This window comes from Dendrobates tinctorius, unplaced genomic scaffold, assembly GCF_039654945.1.
Source record: "Dendrobates tinctorius isolate UK_male_01 unplaced genomic scaffold, ASM3965494v1 ptg000374l, whole genome shotgun sequence".
Lineage (NCBI taxonomy): Eukaryota > Metazoa > Chordata > Amphibia > Anura > Dendrobatidae > Dendrobates > Dendrobates tinctorius.
This window is the reverse complement of record NW_027362040.1, coordinates 110916-130722: the sequence shown is the minus strand read 5'-3', so window position 1 is coordinate 130722 and position 19807 is coordinate 110916. Positions and strand designations below refer to the sequence as shown.

The following is a 19807-nucleotide window of genomic DNA, read 5'->3' as shown; positions in this document are numbered from 1 at the left end:
CTTTCCCCTGGCAAAAATGGTGACAGCCCCGATAGTTACGAAACTGACGCAAGAGAGGTACCACCGGCCCGGTCTATCTTCCTACAAGACATATGACTTACCTGTACACCATATGTTGGGAAGGGGTTAAACAACCTGACCACATTAGAGTCAGGAAGCAAAATTTACATGTGTAGTTTCTCGATAATGCTATTTAGAAACATGGTACATTCCATTTATAAAATATTAAAACCTGTTAGGCGTCTGGGTTCTGCATGTGCTCTGCAAGGAATCCAGAGCCTCTCATTCTGCGGTCTCCTGCTGTCTATCTACTGCAGAGAAGATTACTTTGCAGCAGACCGCTCCAGAGAGTAAGTTCATCTGTGCTCCTACTGGGCATGCTCACGAGACGATCTCCCATTGGAGATCGGGAGTCATGTGCCCAGGTCCTGCTCCAGATCTCATTGGTCCATCTTGGAGAGCTGGAAGGTCCCACACGGCTATAAAAAGCGCGCATGACCGTTCAGCCATGCACTAGTATAGACTTTTCAAGCTAAATGTGTGAATGGTGACGGATGTATGACTCTGGTGACTGACTCATTATAAAACCCCTTCCCTCTGATATTACTCATGTGGATAGGGAATTAGTGCATCAGTCAGCACCAGTCAGTGGCTAGCCTTAGGCCACTGTGCACACCGCACCTCTACTCTAGCGTCCGACATTGCGCCTGCCTCCTAGCTTTGTCGACTAGCGACCGTGCCCTACGCCGCACTGCAGTTGCAGCCCTCCTTGGCGTCCACAGTAGCGACGATGCACACACGGTAGGTCTAGACGGACGCAGCTCCTCTGCCTTGGGTCCTGCTCCTGTGACCAGATACCGTGTGTGACCCTGTGGTCTGTGACACTTACAGGTTCAGTGTTTTTGTATGCTTATGTTGCGGCGCCTCTGTGTGTGAACAGAGCCCGCTTTGCGCACTTCGGGTGAAGTCTAACCCATGCGCAAGCGCATTATACCGCCATATTGCTCGTCTGTCATTACCTAGCAGCGGTGTAACACCTACTGCACGGTGAACCCCGAGCGGCGAACGCACTTTATTATTTACTTTTATTTAGTGCGTTCCGCCGTTCCTAACAAAAACCCATTTTGCAAAAATATTCTTGAAGGGGTTTTGATGTCCTCCCCAAAATATCCACAGATAGGTATTGATATAAGAAAATAGCTATACTTACTGTTTACTCACCAACCGCACTGGTGCTCCTAGTCAATCTCTGTTTACTTGCCTGAAGTGTTGATTTCCTGTCTCCCCCCATATACCACTGGTGCCAGGGATTGTTAGCAGGTCATGTGGGTAAATGGGGAATACATTTCTGTAGCCAAGTAATAAAGTCTGTCAGGAATCCCAAGAGCAGTGGTCACTTTTATAGGTGATTATAGCTTTTTGTTATTTAATACAATTTCCTCCTTGTAGCCACATTTTTTAGTATTTTGGAAAATCAGTTAAGCCACTGTTGTAGACAAGGGAAAGGCTTTATAAAGGGTGAGATAACTAGTGAAAATTGGTAACAAAGAGCGATAAGAAGGGAAGCCAACAAGAGAAAGATATGGAAAATGCAAATAGAAGGGGTGTGACAGAAAAATTAAAATGGAGTAAGATATAACCTAGATAAGAAGGGAAATGTGACAGCAGAAACTATTTAGAGAAGTCATTGTAACAACTACAGAAGAAATCTAATAGGGTGCTTTGTTTTATCTTTATACTTCTCCCACAGGATTCCAACCTCAATATGTACAGTCAGAAACGCTATGACAGCCCCCCAGACTACAGCCCACCAACTTACATTCAGCAAAACAGCCATGGTCCTGGATCATATGCTTACCACAGAAACTCAGCCCATCCTGACTCCTTTTATATGGAAGATGTGCCACCACAACAATTCTACAAGTGGAAGTCTCCACCTGGCATTGTGCGGATTCTACAGGCCATTGTAATTTTTCTGTGTTTGGCAATCTTTGCCTGTGTGGCCTCCACATTAGCGTGGCAATACAATTACGGAGGGCTTGGCTACATGGGTGGAATGGGTGGAATGGGTGGAATGGGTGGAATAGGATACCCAAATGGTTATGGCTATGGGTATGGCTATGGCTATGGGATGACCAATCCTCAAGCTGCAAGTGGTTTTATGATGGCAATGAGTATTTTAACTTTTATAGCAATGCTAGGGATCTTCATTGCCAGTGTTACTAAAGCCAATGGATCTCGGTCCCGTAAATTCTTTTTGGCTGTAGTTGTGCTGAGTGCTGTTTTAGCAACAATGGACCTTATTGCCTCTATTGTCTATATTGTTGGGGTCAATCCGAGAGCACAGATGGGAGGCAATATGTACTACAGTCAGATGTTAGCAATGTGTAACCAGATATACAGTCCAATGTCAGCTGGACCAGGCTTTGTGAACCAGTACCTGTACCATTACTGCATGGTGGATCCACAAGAGGTAAGAAAATTTAATGGAGTGGAAAAACAATGTTTTGATTCCATTTGCAGTACAATGTCAAGCGTTGTATTTTTTTGTGACAGGCCATTGCTATAGTCTGCGGTTTTATCGTAGTCATTCTGTTGTGTGTCATATCCTTCTTTGCCCAAAAGACAAGAAGCAAGATCTGGCGCTATGGAGAACCAAACATCTACTGGGATAAGCCATTTGAAGCATATCAAGAGGGTCCAAATGTTGAAGAGTGGGTAAGAATTCAAATTCACTTATCCTGTAAAATAATTTCTTTTTGCTATATTTCTGATGTCACAGTTCCCTTAAATGTGGATAATGTCAGTTACAGGTGTTTTCTCCATTTTCTTCACGGTTATTCCTCAATGTTTGGGTTCATTTTCCAATTTTTTTGTTCCCTTCTGTATGCATTACATCTAGCCAGTATGTGCCAGCATACCTTTTTTTCCATTTGATTTGAAAAGCATAAACTACACCATCTAATACAGTGGCATCCTGCAATATGTGTATTTTGTAGTTTTGTTTGTTTTTGTTTTTTTAACAAGGGGGGGTCTATTGGCATTGTATGCTACTGTATATGTTACTGAATATGCCTGGACCATAGTTTTAGTGTATTTTTCAGTAAAACAGAGCCTTAAAAAAGACTAAAGAATGTTGTGATACTCAAAATATTTTAATGTCCTGAACTGACCTTCTACTGACAACGATCACTGCAGAATGTGGCCTGGGTCCAAACTTTGCCATGGACTCCTGTTGTAACTTGTTACATCCCTGGCTGCAAAAGCATATTTGGAAAATACGCTTTCATGAAAGTCTTTGAAAGTATATATAGTTCACAATGGAATCCTACGGGAATAAATATATCAAGCTAGTTATATTCCTGTGTTATTCTGTCCTATACTGCATAATACCATATAGTTAACAAACGCATACTTCAGAAATTCAGTAATCACTTTTTGCAGTGAGATTGGGTGATTCGGGGTGAAAAGTTTTTTTCCTCCAACAAATCGATAGCCAAGGTATAAAGTAAAAAGTGATGACTATCAACACAATATAGGTACAGTCTTGGTCATGTCAACATTTCTTCTTGAAAATGCTGTAGAAAAATGAATACATATAAAGAGTTCTGTGTGATAAGGTTCATTTACATCCTTGGTCATTGTGAGATTAGGAGTCCAATGGGCAGTCTTAGTAAGTGATTGACAGCCTGCCCTGTATGACTATAGAGGGCACTGTCAGTTACTGAGATTAAAGAGTAGGACCACTCACTGGACTCTTAATCCCAAAACCAGCAAAGATTTAATGAACAAAATGGCTATATCGGTTTAGTCTTGTCCGACTCGTGGATACAATATAGGCCATTTTTTGCCATGCTTCTCAGTTTTTCCATTCTTTCTGTCAATTATTTGAGGTACATCTCCATGTCATTCTTGATGGTGTTCAGCCAACGGGCCTTTGGTCTCCCATTTCATTTTACTACCATCAATTTTGAGTAGCATCTCCCTTTCTAATGAATTTGCCCTCATCACAAGTCCAAAATAGGCCAGTTTCTGTCTGGTGATCTTGCCTTCCAGGGACAACACTGGGTTTATATGACCAATAAACATTTTTTTTTGGTGGCCCCAGCTGTTCATGGGATTTGTAAAAATCTTTTCCAGCAACACAGCTTAAAGGTACCAAATTTTCTTATATCTGCCTCTGTGAGTGTCTAAGTATTAGAAGTTGCAATTGGGAACACAATTGCAGTGATCACTCTTAGATTGACGATGACTGAGATGTCTTTGCATTTATATATTTGGTACATGCTAATCATGGCTGCACACCCCAAGTGCTATTTGATGCTTGATCTTGGCTGTCATATCAACACTGTGATTAATGAGAGACCCAAGAAAAATGTATTTGTCAACCACTTCTATTTCTTTATTGTTGTTCTTTACATTGACTTCCTCTTTGGTGGTAGACATGATTTTGGTCATCTATCTGTCATATGCCATGACAGATACTATATGATACTTCTTTTTAAAGGTATTAAGTTAATACCATCATCCTTAGTGGTGTTAGACAGTGAACAATCTCAATGCAATAACAGTTTACACTGCTATAAAAGAATCAAGGGATTATCTGGTCATGTGATATTGATTATCTATCTTCATGAAAGGTCATCAATATCAATTTTGGTGGAGGTCCAACACCTGGCACCTCCACAATAAGATTTCGTTAGCTCTGGTGGGGGCCGAATGTAAAGATTGAACGTGGCTGCACTACACAGATCTGATAATAGTTACAGATGAGTACTGCAGAGAAACTTCTCTTTAAGAGAATAGGCGTTGACCTGCAGTACCTGGCAGCGACCACTAAATATTGATCTGTGCTATTCAGCTCCGTGAAATGTTTATGTCTGGCTGCTGCCTGAGAGAATAACAGGTGCATACCTCTCAACTTTTGAAGAAGGGAAAGAGGGACAAAGGCAGCAGCAAATTTTAGGCCATGCCCCCAATCACACCCATTTCACAACTGGTCACACCCATGTCCATGCCCCAAACACACCCATTTAGCACTGCTGATCACACTGACTGGTACTGAGGGCACAGTGGCTGGTACTGTGGGCACACTGACTGGTACTGAGGAAAAGAAAGAACAGAGAGAGAAAAAAGAAAACAGAGAGAGAAAGGAGAGAGAAAGAGGGGAAAGAAAGAAAGAAGAAACAGAGAGAAAGAAAGGAAGAACAGAGAGAAAGAAAAAGGGGACAAAAAAGAATAGAGAGAGAGAGATAGAAAAAAAGAAAGAGGGAAAAGAAAGAACAGAGAGAAAGAAAGAGAGAAAGAAAGAAAGAGAGAAAGAAAGAGAAAGAAAGAAAGTGGAAAAAAGAACAGAGAGGGTGAGAGAAAGAAAGAGGGGAAGAAAGAACAGAGAGAAAGAAAGAGAGAAAGAACAGAGAGATAGAGAGAAAGAAAGAGAGAGAGAAAGAGGGGACAGAAAAAAATAACAGAGAGAGAAAAAGAAAGAGGGAAAAGAAAGAACAGAGAGGGAGAGAAAGAAAGAGGGGGGAAGAAAGAACAGAGAGAAAGAGAAAGAGAAAAAGAAGGAACAGAGAGATAGAGAGAAAGAACAGAGAAAGCAAGAGGGGAAAAGAACAGAGAGAAACAACAGAGAGAGAAAGAATGGAAAGAAAGAACAGAGAGAGAAAGAAAGGGGAAAGAAATAACAGAGATAGAAAGAAAAAGAAAAGAGAGAGAAAGAAAGAGGGGAAAGAAATAACAAAGTGAAAGAAAGAAAGAAAGAAAGAAAGAAAGAAAGAAAGAAAAGGGAAAGAAAGAGAGCAGAGAGGAAAAGAAAGAGAACAGAGAGAAAGAAAGAACAGAGAACAAGAAAGGAAGAACAGAGAGAGAATGAAAGAAAGATTAGATAGAGAAAGAAAGATTAGTGAGAAAAAGAAAGAGGGGAAAGAAAGAAAGAAAGAAAAAGAACTGAGAGAGAGAGAGTGGACAGAATAAAAGAACAAAGAGAGGAAAAAAAGAAAGAGGGGAAAGAAAGAACAGAGAGGGAGAAAGAAAGAAGGGAACGAAATAAAGGACAGAGAGAGAGAAAGAGGGAAAAGAAGGAAAGAACAGAGAGAAAGAAAGAGGGGAAAGAAGGAAAGAACAGAGAGAAAGAGGGGAAAGAAAGAAAGAACAGAGAGAGATGGGAAAGAAAGAAAGATGGTACAGAAAGAACAGAGAGAGAGAAAAAGAAAGAAAGTGAACAGAGAGAGAGAAAGAACAGAGAGAGAAAGAGATTAAAGAACAGAGAAAGAAAGGAAGAACAGAGAGAGAAAGAAAGAACAGAGAGAGAGAAAGAAAGAACAGAGAGACAAAGAAAGATTAGAGAGAGAAAGAGGGGAAAGAAAGAAAGAACAGAGAAAGAAAGAGGGGAAAGAAATAACAGAGCAAAAGAAAGAACAGAGAGAGAAAGGAAGAGGGGAAAGAACAGAGAGAAAGAAAGAAGAGAGAAAGAAAGGAAAGAACAGAGAAAGATTAGAGAGAAAGAAAGAGGGGAAAGAAAGAACAGAGCGAAAGAAAGAACAGAGAGAGAAAGGAAGAGGGGAAAGAAAGAATAGAGAGAGAAAGAATGAAAGAAAGAGAGGAAAGAAAAATTAGAGAGAGAAAGATTCTATAAACATAGTAACATAGTTATTAAGGTTGAAGGAAGACTTTAAGTCCATCTAGTTCAACCCATATCCTATCCTAACTTGCCCTAACATGTTGATCCAGAGGAAGGCAAAAAAACCCATGTGGCAAACAGTAAGCTTCATATTGGGGAAAAAATTCCTTCCCGACTCCACATACGGCAATCAGACTAGCTCCCTGGATCAACGCAATATTAAGGAAACTAGTGTATATACCCTGTAATATTATACTTTTCAAGAAAGGCATCCAGTCCCTTCTTAAATTTTATTAGGGAATCACTCATTACAACATCATATGGCAGAGAGTTCCATAGTCTCACTGCTCTTACAGTAAAGAATCCGCGTCTGTGAGTATGCTTAAACCTTCTTTCCTCCAGACGTAGAGGATGCCCCCTTGTCCCCGTCACAGGTCTAAGAGTAAAAAGATCATTAGAAAGGTCTTGGTATTGTCCCCGCATATATTTATACATTGTAATAAGATCACCCCTAAGCCTTCGATTCTCCAAACTAAATAACCCCAAGTGTAATAACCTGTCTTGGTATTGCAGACCCCCTAGTTCCCTAATAACCTTGGTCGCTCTTCTCTGCACCTGCTCCAGTTCAGCTATGTCTTTCTTATACACCGGAGACCAGAATTGTACACAGTATTCTAAGTGTGGTCGCACTAGTGACTTATATTGAGGTGAAATTATGTTCTCCTCATGAGCATCTATGCCTCTTTTAATGCATCCCATTATTTTATTTGCCTTTGCAGCAGCTGCCTGACACTGACCACTAAATGTGAGTTTGTCGTCCACCCATACACCCAGATCTTTTTAAGTGACAGTTTTGCCCAGTGTTTTACAATTAAGCATATAATTATACATCTTGTTCGTTCTACCCAAGTGCATGACCTTACATTTATCCCCATTAAAGCTCATTTGCCATTTATCAGCCCAAGCTTCTAGTTTACATAAATCCTCCTGTAATATAAAATTGTCCTCCTCTGTATTGATTACCCTGCAGAGTTTAGTGTCATCTGCAAATATTGATATTCTACTCTCTATGCCCCCTACAAGGTCATTAATAAATATGTTAAAAAGAAGCGGGCCCAAAACTGACCCCTGTGGTACCCCACTGCTAACCGTGACCCAGTCCGAGTGTGCTCCATTAATAACCACCCTTTGTTTCCTATCCCTGAGTCAGCTCTTAACCCACCTACACATATTTTCCCCTATCCCCATTGTTCTCATTTTATGTATCAACCTTTTGTGTGGCACTGTATCAAAAGCTTTTGAAAAGTCCATGTACACCACGTCCACTGCATTCCCTTGGTCCAGTCCTGAACTTACCTCTTCATAAAAGCTTATCAGATTAGTCTGACAGGAACGGTCCCTTGTAAACCCATGTTGATATTGGGTCATGAGGTTATTCTTCTCCAGATACTCCAGTATAGTATCTCTTAGAAAACCCTCCAGGATTTTACCCACAGTTGAGGTTAAACTTACTGGCCTATAATTTCCAAGTTCAGTTTTTGTCCCCTTTTTCAATATTGGCACCACATTTGCTATACGCCAGTCCTGTGGTACAGACCCTGTTATTATGGAATCTTTAAAGATTAAAAATAATGGTCTATCTATGACTGTGCTTAATTCCTGCAGTACTCGGGGGTGTATCCCATCCGGGCCCGGGGATTTGTCAATTTTAGTGATTTTAGACGCCGCTGTACTTCCTGCTGGGTTAAGCAGGTGACATTTAATGGAGAATTTTTATCCCTGATCATGTTATCCGTCATGGGATTTTCTTGTGTAAATACTGTTGAAAAAAAGTCATTTAGCATATTGGCTTTTTCCTCATCCACCATTTCACTCAGACTATTTTTAAGGGGCCAACACTATCATTTTTTAGCTTCTTACTATTTATGTAGTTAAAGAATATTTTGGGATTATTTTTACTTTCTCTGGCAATGAGTCTCTCTGTCTCAATCTTTGCTGTCTTGATTTGCTTTTTACAGAATTTATTTAATTTTCTGTATTTATTTATTTACTATAGCTCCCATTGTAGTGCCCACCTGAGCCTCCTGATGCAGGACATATCATGATCAGCTCACATGGCCTAATAATTAGTTAGATTAGTATGCACACTGTGTGAATTTCTGAGGTGCTGGTGTAAGGGACACAAAGCCCTGAATCAATAGGAATAATGTTCACCGCACACTCAAGTGGAATGACTTGCACAAAGAGTGAATTTTATTGTGATACAAATATTAAGCCAGGGAGCAGATTTACATATGCGATTAAAGATGACGTTTCGACCCTGCCAGGGTCTTAATCATATATCGCTGCAAATAAAATAAATACCTTGTATAAATATAAATACAGTTCACCAAAATTAATTAAACATAAAAATATAAAATGAGGGATCACCCAGAGTAGATAGTGGAGAAAAATAGAAAAAAATACAAAATATGTACAATTTATACAATGGACACAGCTCCAAATAGGAGATAAAGTTATACACTTCATAATAAAGTATAAGGTCTTGTATAAAGAGCAGATCAGAGACATGAAAAGAGAGGTATATGTTACCTTAGATTGCAGTGCATATACGAAATAAAGCACAATGGTGCAGTGAGGATATAAAGTGGTCCCATGAGCTGCAATGAATTATAGCATAATGAGAAAGTGAATTGCAATGAGATAATAGTAAAAAAGAAAAAAAGGGGGATACCTAATATAATTAGGAAGGTGCCAAAAAAGGGCTATTACAGCACAATGTTGATTCCTGGACGTTTTATGTGGTGCAGGACCTATAGGGTCATGGATATAATTAATGTTGTTATCTGAATAGCAGGTAATACTAGTGCGGTGAGAGTGCAACAGAGGTGTTACCTTATCCCGCTGTATGGCAGAGCGGCGCTCCCGCGCCTGGCTGTGGCAGTGTGCATCTGTGGGGAAATACCTCTCTTTTCATGTCTCTGATCTGCTCTTTATACAAGACCTTATGCTTTATTATGAAGTGTATAACTTTATCTCCTATTTGGAGCTGTGTCCATTGTATATATTGTACATATTTTGTATTTTTTTCTATTTTGCTCCACTATCTACTCTGGGTGATCCCTCATTTTAAATTTTTATGTTTAATTAATTTTGGTGAACTGAGTTTATATTTATATACATTATTTATTTTTCTTGCAGCGATATATGATTAAGACCCTGGCAGGGTCGAAACGTCATCTTTAATCGCATATGTAAATCTGCTCCCTGGCTTAATATTTGTATCACAATAAAATTCACTCTTTGTGCAAGTCATTCCACTTGAGTGTGCGGTGAACATTAATCCTATCAGCTCACATGGCCGGCATCCCCGAGTCCAAGGTGATCCCGCTGTCCGCGCTATTGTAGGAGTACATGGTCATGGATCTGAAGCATTCCCTGAAATGCATCCATGGCTCCGTCACAATCTCCTCCCAAAATTACTTATTTCCGGTCAGCTTCAAGCACGTCACTTCCGGTGGAATGTCAAGTGTGAATTGTAAAGTGCTCTTTTGGGCTCCGCCGTGTACTCCTGTGTCCGCGGGAAAAGTAAGCTCCCGGGCAGGGCAGACTCTCAAAATCAGGACTGTCCCGCTGGATCCAGGACACCTCATACACACACGGTTCCAATTTGTATACCTCGTACACACACGGTTCCACTGCGTACACCTCGCACACACACAGCTCCACTCCGTAAACCTTGTACACATGCGGCTTTGCTCCATACACTTCGTACACATGCGGTTCTGATCCATTCATCGTGTACACACGGCTCCGCTCCGTACACTTTGTACACACAGGGCTCCATTCCGTACACCTCGTACAAACACGGCTCCGCTCCATACACCTCCTACACAAGCGGCTCCACTCCGTACACCTCGAATACACACGGCTCTGCTCCATACACACGCGACTCCACTTCGCACACCTCGTGCACACGCGGCTCTGCTCCGTACACCTCGAACACAGCCGGCTCCGCTCCACACACCTCGTACACACGCGGCTCTGCTCCGTACACCTCGTACACACGCGGCTCTGCTCCGCACACCTCGTATATGCGCGGCTCTGCTCCGTACACCTCGTACATGCGCCGCTCTGCTCCATACACCTCGTACACGCTCGGCTCTGCTCCGTCCACACTGAAAACCCCTTCTGACCCCACACATAAACTTCCCATCATCCAACACCGTGGCAACCAGCACAGCAGAGTCCTGCAGACACGAGGGCTGTGCGCACGGGACCTGTGATGAGGTCACAGGAGGGGAGGAGTCAGGGGTCACATGATCAGTGGCCACGGACGGAGGCCCCTGATCATGTGACCCCTGACTCCTCCCCTCCTGTGACCTCATCACAGGTCCCGTGCGCACTGAACAGCCCAGCGATCGGCAATGTCATTGCTGGGATTCATCACTGTGGGGCTGCGGTGGCCGGTGGGTCTGTCTAGGAGGGCAAGGATGGATGGGGTAGTGCATGGGGGGGCATGCAGCTCAGTGAAATGCGGGAAAAATAAGCTACCACCCTGGACAGCGGGACATGCAATCAAAAACGGGACTGTCCCGCCAAATCCGGGACGGTTGAGAGCTGTGCAGGTGATCAGTCCTGACGCTGGCTGTTGGACTCCTACTGGTCTGATAATGATGATATCATTCATGTAACTGGACAACCCATTTAATGCCTAAATTCTTAGCACTCTACAGTAATAAAAAGGTAAATGCTAGCATCCTTGGAGGTCCACAACAAAGCTTCACAGACTTCCTACTGGAACCTCACTATACTGTCTACATTCATACCTGGGCCTCACCAAACATACCAAGATGCTGTGTTTCACCATCTGTAGTGGTAATCAATGCTTTATCTCCAATATTGATCAGTAAAACAATAAAATAAGTGCACAATGAGTTAATTAAGTTGCAAATAGTGATTGATGCAGCCATATAAAAGGACTGGGCAGAATATGATAATTTCTAAGAAAATTGCCTCCTCAGTTGAGCCTCCCCAACAATAAGGAGGTGAGTCAAACAGAATGTGGCATTTAAAAAACAAACTTTTTTTTATAATTCTGGACAAGCCATTCAATCTATTTTCTTGCTGGTTTTCCACCCAAATTAATTTTGGTTCTACTATAGCAGAGCCACCACAGGATGCCAATAAGTTGTGCATAAGTAAGAGGAAAACTAGGGGTGGACATTTTGAAGTCTTGTAGCTGTCTGCTCAGTAGTGTAAAATAGCTCCAATGATGAAACAGAGCATACTGTATGTGTAGTGACCTTATGTATTATATACAGTGCAAAATGAGGCAAAGATACGCTGATCTATTTTTTCTATTCTATAAACTTGAGACTGATGTTAGTTACTATCTGTTAACTTTCATACAAGCTTTGTGCTTTTATAGGAGTCAGAACTTAATTGGATATTCTTATCTGGCCTGAACTGTGCTGTCCCTGATACTGTAAGCAGAGGCAGCTTTGTCTCTACAGCATTGAAGGAGTGCAGTGACATGGAAACTGCCAATTTCAGCAATCCCAGACACTTTAGAGCTGTGCTTACATGCTCCATAGCGGAGAACTTGTAAGCACGCAGCTTCTTGCCTGGAAAAGACACCGCCGATAGACTGTAGAGGAAATCACTAATCTAGGCAATGAGCAAAATACAGTGAAATTAAAAATCCTCAATTATTAAAAACAGAGAGGATCTTTAAAAAGAAGCAAATTGTAAGTTGATAGTTTTTCACAAGCCCGTTGCAGTTTAACCCATTTCTGATGATGAGAATATCCCTTTAAATGTTCCTGGAACCCAGTGCATAATCTCTAACAGGGTCACCAACTAGCACGAATTTGTAAGGTCAGTCTCCTTCTATTGAGCATCTTGTGAGATTCATCTGGTCCAGAGCTGAGCTGTGACTGCAACCTCTGCATCACTTATAGCTATGCCCCATGTTACACGTTTCTTTCATTTATTTTTTAATGCTTCTCAGAGAAACAATTTTCATTTTGAAATTTGTAAATGAAAAACATTGACAGCTACATAATAGATGATAACGTCTTGATTGCTAGGGGTCCGACCTCTGGGACCCCAACTGGTCCTGAGAATGGGACTGTGCCGAGCCGCCTCTGAATAAGGCAGAGATTGAGCATGCGCACTGAAACTCTTCATTATTCATGGGACTGCTGCAGATAGTGGGGCTCTTTGTTGACCTCCAGCAGTCCTATAGAGTGAATGGGGAAAAAGAGCACTTTTGACCTCCACTCCATTCAGACAGGGCATTTTCGAGTCCAGTTCTCAGGATCCGTGGGGATCCCAGTTATCGGACCCCTCCTATGCCAAATTTGCTGTGCTAGAACTAGTTGGGATCTATAGATTCTCCGCTATATAACAATCAGCCATAATGTCAAAGCCACCTATCTGATATTGTACAGGACAACCTGATGCCACCAAAACAGTTCTGACTTGTCAAAACATGGACTCCAGAAGACCTCTGAAGATGTATTGTTGTATTTATCACCAAGGCATCAGCAAAAAAAATCACTACTTTTAGTTGCAAAATAGCAAGTCAGTGTATTGGGCATGATTCCAGTGCACCCTACAGGTGCTTCATCAGACTGAGATTTGAAGAATTTTTGAGGTGAAGTCAACAACTCAAATACTTCATCAATATTCCTAAAACTATTCGTGACAATTTTTGCAGTGTTGCAGGGCACATTATACTGCAGAAAGAGGTCACTGTCATTAACAAATACTGTTGCCATGAAGATGTGTACTTGGTCTTCAACAATAATGCTCTAGATTTGTATGGGTGACATTTGGTGTATGACCCTTATTACTTGGGGATGCAGATCATTTTCTGACAGTGCGAAGCAACCCTGTTCAGTCATTTGGTATGGGCACAGTCTAAGTGTCACGATTCTTCAATACCATGATCAACAATTTTGGCTCTATTTGCTATAGAGAAATAAGTCTATTATTTTTGCTACTGTCATAAGTACGTTCTCATTATTATATTATTACTGTGGCTAAATGAGGTTACGTTATCAGGTGTGAAACCCAATATCAGGCGCTATGAGCTCTGCGTAACCAGTGCCAGTCCCTTCCTTAATGCATATTTACTCATTGATAGTACCAGTTTCTGTCTAGTGACTCATTAACACTCGCTTTAATAAGAGCCAGCACAGAATACAGAACTCACACCTTATATCAGGGTGGGGGAAAATAGCCTCCTGCTTGTTACAGAACAAACAGATATAATGCAACATTTTACCCTTGAAATGTAAAACTATAGAAGGTAGAATGGGGAAACTTTCCACGAGCAGCCAGCACCTTATTAACAAATAGTATTTTCTTTGATGTATACCTGCATTTTATGGCGTCATTTGGATTTTTCATGATTTATTATTGTAAGCAGTGCTTCCAGGCATCAGCTATAAAGAGAACGGCACACAGCTCCATGGCGCTGTGGCCCATCCATAATAAGGATTGGTAGCTATCCGTGCCATCAAGCCTCCATTGGCCACACATAACTTAGCAATATGCAATCACTTTCTGCAATGGGAGAAACATTGTGCACAGTTTTAAAGGGAATCTGATGTCCCCAAATGCTATTACATTGAAAGTGGCTACCGGCTTTATTTCTCCCAGAAACTTCCGGCATTCAGTCATAGAGGTTTGTCGTTAGTCACCACTCAGCATCCAGTCAGCAGTAGCTGTTTGCAAGACCTGGCACATCGACTGAAATCCAGTTCTGCACCGATACGCAGCAGAGATGGCTGTCAGTCAATGTGCTAAGGCGTGGTTACATCCGCCGCTCACTGTGTACTGAGCAGTGACTGTAGCTGCAACGGCCGAGCCTCTGTGACTGAAGGCTAGAGGTTGTCGAGAGGAATAAAGTTAATTTCCTCCTGGTAGCCGGGCTGTCAGTGCAGTAGCCAGGCAGCTTTAAAATGTTATTAATATGTAGACTAAACCAATATCTGCAGGTTAATAACATTTGGGGATATGACAGGTTCCCTTTAATCAAACTAATGATTTAAAGGGGAGAACACCTTTAGCAAATTTCTTAGCCACACGTTTTTGCGAAACTTATTAATATATAGAACATATAACAGGTTTTCCAAATGCATTTGATAAGGCACCATTTCAACTTTCCCACACATTTTGTTTTTCAATTAATGGAGGCTGAAGACTTGGTGCCATAAAATCGTGTCTACAACAAATCTGTTGCAATGAAGGTATAATGTGCGACATGGACTAGAAGGTCTATCGTTCCCTTCTTTCCCTTTTGCTGATGTTGTCACGACTGCGGCCGCAGACGCGGCCCAGCAGGTGCCTCCACACCGATGGCGAGGGGCGGGCATCCCCCGGGGACGCAATATGGACCCTCTTTTCCACAGAGGGGGACCCGGCCTACTCGAATTAGGGAAGAGACCGGGATTCTGTGGCAGCTGAGCATGTGGACAAAGAAGACACGTAGGACTAGATAACACCGCACAACTTCAGGTATAAATAAAGTAAAGTTTACTTAAAGTAAAGTCACAGTACATAGACAAAACAGGGCTAAACCAGGCTCCCGATTCCACACCTCCCAGAAGGGTACCACCCAGTGGACTCCAAAGCACCATCGGATCACCGAGGCACTCATAAGCAGGACATCAGGACACACGAGGTCATCAGGACACAGGAGGTCATCAGGACATCAGGGTACATGAGGTCATCAGGACACACGAGGTCATCAGGACATCAAGACACACGAGGTCATCAGGACATCAGGACACACGAGGTCACCATGACATCAGGGTACACGAGGTCATCAGGACACACGAGGTCATCAGGACACACGAGGTCATCAGGACACACGAGGTCATCAGGACATCAGCACACACAAGGTCATCAGGACATCAGGCGGGAGTTGTTTGGCTCCGGACATCCAACATGACCTACAGGCACCACTGCAGTCATCCAGCTCCAGGCTCCAGGCAGCGGTCATCAGGTTCCAAACTGCGGTCGACAGGCTCCGGGCATTGGACCTAGGAAGGAACTCAAGCGTGATGGTGCTAACACCGCAGGATTGCTGTGCCTGCATGGAGCTAGCACCGCATGGTAGTCAGAGCACAGTATAGTAGATGCTCAGCAGGAACACCGGTTACAAGAGTCTCAGAGTCACTGGGTGCAGGGCTCCAAACACAGAGGGATTTGTTGTGAGTTCACTTTCCCCTTCACCGTTGATGTCTGATGAACTCCCTCTTCTGGTGAAGAGAGGTAGTGAAATTGATTGGGATGGGAAAAACCTGTTATCTGAACAGGCGGAGCGTGATTGGACACCCGGAAACACTGAGTGGATATAAGGCAGCTGATGCCCTACAGGGGTGCTGGTGATCCTTTCTGCTCTGAGCTCTTGCAAACCAGTTCAGTACCTGTCTTCTGAAAGCTAAGTTTTTGCTCTCTTATTTTTCCATGAGATTGTGTCTGTTTACTTAGTGTTTGTGTGCTGTCTGTCCTTGTTGGTTCAGGCTGAGCTCCATTTTTGTCTCTGGTCAAGTTGATCTTTTGCTCAGTCTTCAGAATATACCTGAGTGCTGATATAGTGATTTTGAAGTCTAGCGACCTCAGGGCCTTTTTTCCTATCAGACGGTTGGGACATTTTTGTAGGGCTTTTTGCGGATTGCAGCCAGCATCTTTTCTGTCCTGTCCTATCTAGTTAGTGGGCCCCATCGTTTGCTCAACCTGTCTTTCTGTCTGTGTTTGTGTTTTCATCTGCTTTTCACCGACAATACATGTTGGGGGCTGTCTATTGCTTTGGGGTCTGCTCTGGGGCAGTTTAGATTTCCCCTTTCTTTCTTTAGGCTTATTTAGTTCTCCAGCTGTGAACCAGGGATCTATGGCACCGTAGGAAACCCCACGGCTACTGTCAGTTGTGTGAATAGGATCAGGGGTCTGCAATCCGATAGCTACCAACCTCTCCGGTTTTCTGGACTTAGCTTGTATTTTTGTTTTTTCCTCCTTCGGTGACTCATTTATAACAGAATCACCAGCCATACCGCAGATTCTAGGGTACTCAATAGCAGGAAAGAATTGTAAAAAAAAGGGAAAGAAAAAAAAGTGTCAGAATTTTTTTTTTTTGTGTGTGTATATTTTTTCCTCTATGTCTTTGAGGCCATAGGGGGAATTTATTTTTTCTTCTCAATGGAGCAATTGTCTGATCGTGTGGAGCAGCTCGCTGATGACGTGCGGGGAATTTCCGCCTATCTTGATCATTCACATGTTGCTGAACCAAAGATCCCTACTCCTGATGTGTTTTTTGGGGATCGGTCTAAATTTTTGAACTTTAAGAATAATTGTAAATTATTTTTTGCCTTGAAGCCTAACTCATCAGGGAGCTCCGCGCAGCAGGTTAAAATTGTCATCTCTTTGCTGCGTGGCGATCCTCAGTATTGGGCGTTTTCTTTGAAACCTGATGATCCTATTCTAGCTAATGTGAACGCATTTTTTCAAGCCTTAGGGCTGTTGTATGATGAACCTAATGCTATTGATCAGGCTGAAAAGGCCCTGTTGACATTGAGCCAGGGTCAGGATTCTGCAGAGTTGTACTGTCAAAAATTCCGAAAGTGGGCGGTCCTTTGTTATGAATGAGTCACCGTAGGAGGCAAAAACAGAAATACAAGCTAAGTCCAGAAAACCAGAGAAGTTGGCAACTATCAGATTGCAGACCCCTGAACCTATCAACACAACTAGCAGTAGCCGTGGGGGGTTCCTACGATGCCCTAGACCCCTCGATCACAGCCGGAGAATTAAATAGGCCTAAAGAAAGAAAGGGGAAATCTAAACTGCCCCAGAGCAGAACCCAAAGCAATAGGGAGCCCCCAACATATAATGACGGTGAAGCAAGATGAAAACACTAACACAGACAGAAAGATAGACTGAGCAAAGACGGGGCCCAAAACTACCTAGTGTTATGATTGGGTCACCGTAGGAGGCAAAAACAGAAATGCTAGCTAAGTCCTGAAAACCAGAGAAGTTGGCAACTATCAGATTGCAGACCCCTGAACCTATCAACACAACTAGCAGTAGCCGTGGGGGGTTCCTACGATGACCTAGACCCCTCGATCACAGTCGGAGAGATACATAGGCCTAAAGAAGGAAAGGGGAAATCTAACTGCCCCAGAGAAGACCCCAAAGCAATAGGCAGCCCCCCACATATAATGATGGTGAAGCAAGATGAAAACACTTACACTGACAGAAAGACAGGCTGAGCTAAGATGGGGCCCAAAAACTACCTAGATAGGAACGGATAGGAAGGCTACTGTCTGCAATCTGCCAAAACCCTATCAGAGACAAAAGCCAACAAGCTGATATAAAAATGGCCCTGAAGCAACTAAGCTTCAAAAACTAAATCAGCACTCAAGTACTTTCAGAAGACAGAGCTCAGGAACACTGCCCACTCCAGCAGGGAGTGGCAGAATCCAAAAAGCAAGAAAAACAAAAACAAATCTTAGATGCAAAAAGGCAAAACAGAAAACTTAGCTTTAGGAGAGCAGGAATCAGACTGGTGTCCAAGAGTCCAAAGAGAAATCACCCGCAGGGCAGAAAGGGCGTAGGCTGCCTTAAATCCAGTCAGTGACTCCACTCAGCCAATCGTCTTCATTAGTCCCAGGTGCCTGATAATCAGGCTCACTACCTTCCTTCACTAGGATAGGGAGTTCACCAGGCCTCAGTGACGGAGGGGAAAATGAACTCACAACACCTAGATAGGAAAGGACAGGAAGGCTGTTGTCTGCAATCTGCCAAAACCCTATCAAAGACAAAAGCCAACAAGCTGATATGAAAAAGACCCCGAAGCAGCTAGGCTTCAAAAACTAAATCAGCACTCAGGTATTTTCAGAAGACAGAGCTAAAGGAATTCAGCACACCCCAGCAGGGAATGGCAGAAATCCAGAAAAACAAAGCAAAAACAAAGTCAAAGCACCAATGCAAAAAGACGAGCAGCAAACTTAGCTTTAGAGGAGCAGGAATTCAGACTGGTCTCCAAGGATCCCACAGAGAAATCACCCGCAGGGCAGAAGGGCGTCGGCAGCCTTATATCCAGTCAGTAACTCCACTCAGCCAGTCATCATCATCAGCCTCAGGTGTTTGATAATCAGGCTCACTACCTTTCTTTACCAGAAGAGGGAGTTCCTCGGGCCTCAGTAGTGAAGGGGAAAATGAACTCACAACAGTACCTCCCCTTTGAGGAGGGGTCACCGAACCCTCAACCACGCCACCAGGGCGATCAGAGTGAGCCCGATGAAAGGCACGCACCAATCTTTTGGCATGAATATCAGAGGCAGAGACCCAGGAATTATCCTCCTGACCATAATCCTTCCACTTAATCAAATACTGGAGTCTCCGTCTAGCCAAACGGGAATCCAGTACTTTCTCTACCTCATATTCCATGTTACCTTCAACCAATACAGGGTCTGGAGGTGCCACCCCCGAAACAACAGGTTCAACAAACCTCTTCAACAAGGACTTATGGAACACATTATGGATTTTAAATGTGACAGGAAGAGCCAAACGAAAAGAGACCGGATTAATAATCTCCACAATCTTGTAAGGTCCAATAAATCTAGGCTTAAACTTAGGAGAAGCCACCTTCATAGCAATATATTTTGATGATAACCACACCATATCACCAACCTTAAACTGGGGACCAATGGTCCTATGTCGGTTGGAAAACCGCTGGGCCTTTTCCTGGGAGAGAGATAACTTATCCACCACTTGGCCCCAGATCTGGTGCATTCTAAAAACCACAGTGTCAACACCTGGGCAGGCAGAGGGCTCCACCTGCCCTGAAGAAAATCGAGGATGAAACCCAAAGTTACAAAAAAAAGGTGACATCAAAGTGGCAGAACTAGCTCTATTATTTAAAGCAAATTCGGCCAAGGGCAAAAATGAAACCCAATCATCCTGATCAGCAGAAATAAAACATCTCAAATATGACTCCAAGGTCTGGTTTGTTCTCTCTGTCTGCCCATTGGTCTGAGGGTGAAAAGCAGAGGAGAAGGACAACTGAATTCCCAGCCTGGAACAGAAAGTTCTCCAAAATCTAGACACAAACTGGACTCCTCTGTCAGATACAATGTTCTCAGGAATCCCGTGCAAACGAACCACCTGTTGTAA

At 42.9% G+C, this 19807-nt stretch overlaps 1 protein-coding gene across 3 annotated transcripts in view; it reads left to right on the top strand.

Annotated features, from left to right (window-relative positions):
- Window positions 1–19807, top strand: part of LOC141075826 (occludin-like) — an 86973-nt gene that overhangs the window by 21753 nt on the left and 45413 nt on the right. For 2 of the 3 annotated variants that reach the window (XM_073562967.1, XM_073562968.1), the window contains exons 2-3: window positions 1751–2473; window positions 2557–2718. In XM_073562967.1, coding sequence (XP_073419068.1) covers window positions 1766–2473; window positions 2557–2718 — 870 coding nt within the window. In that variant the 5' untranslated portion in view covers window positions 1751–1765. The remainder of the gene's footprint in view (window positions 1–1750; window positions 2474–2556; window positions 2719–19807) is intronic. The other variant, XM_073562969.1, reaches the window with a different exon arrangement.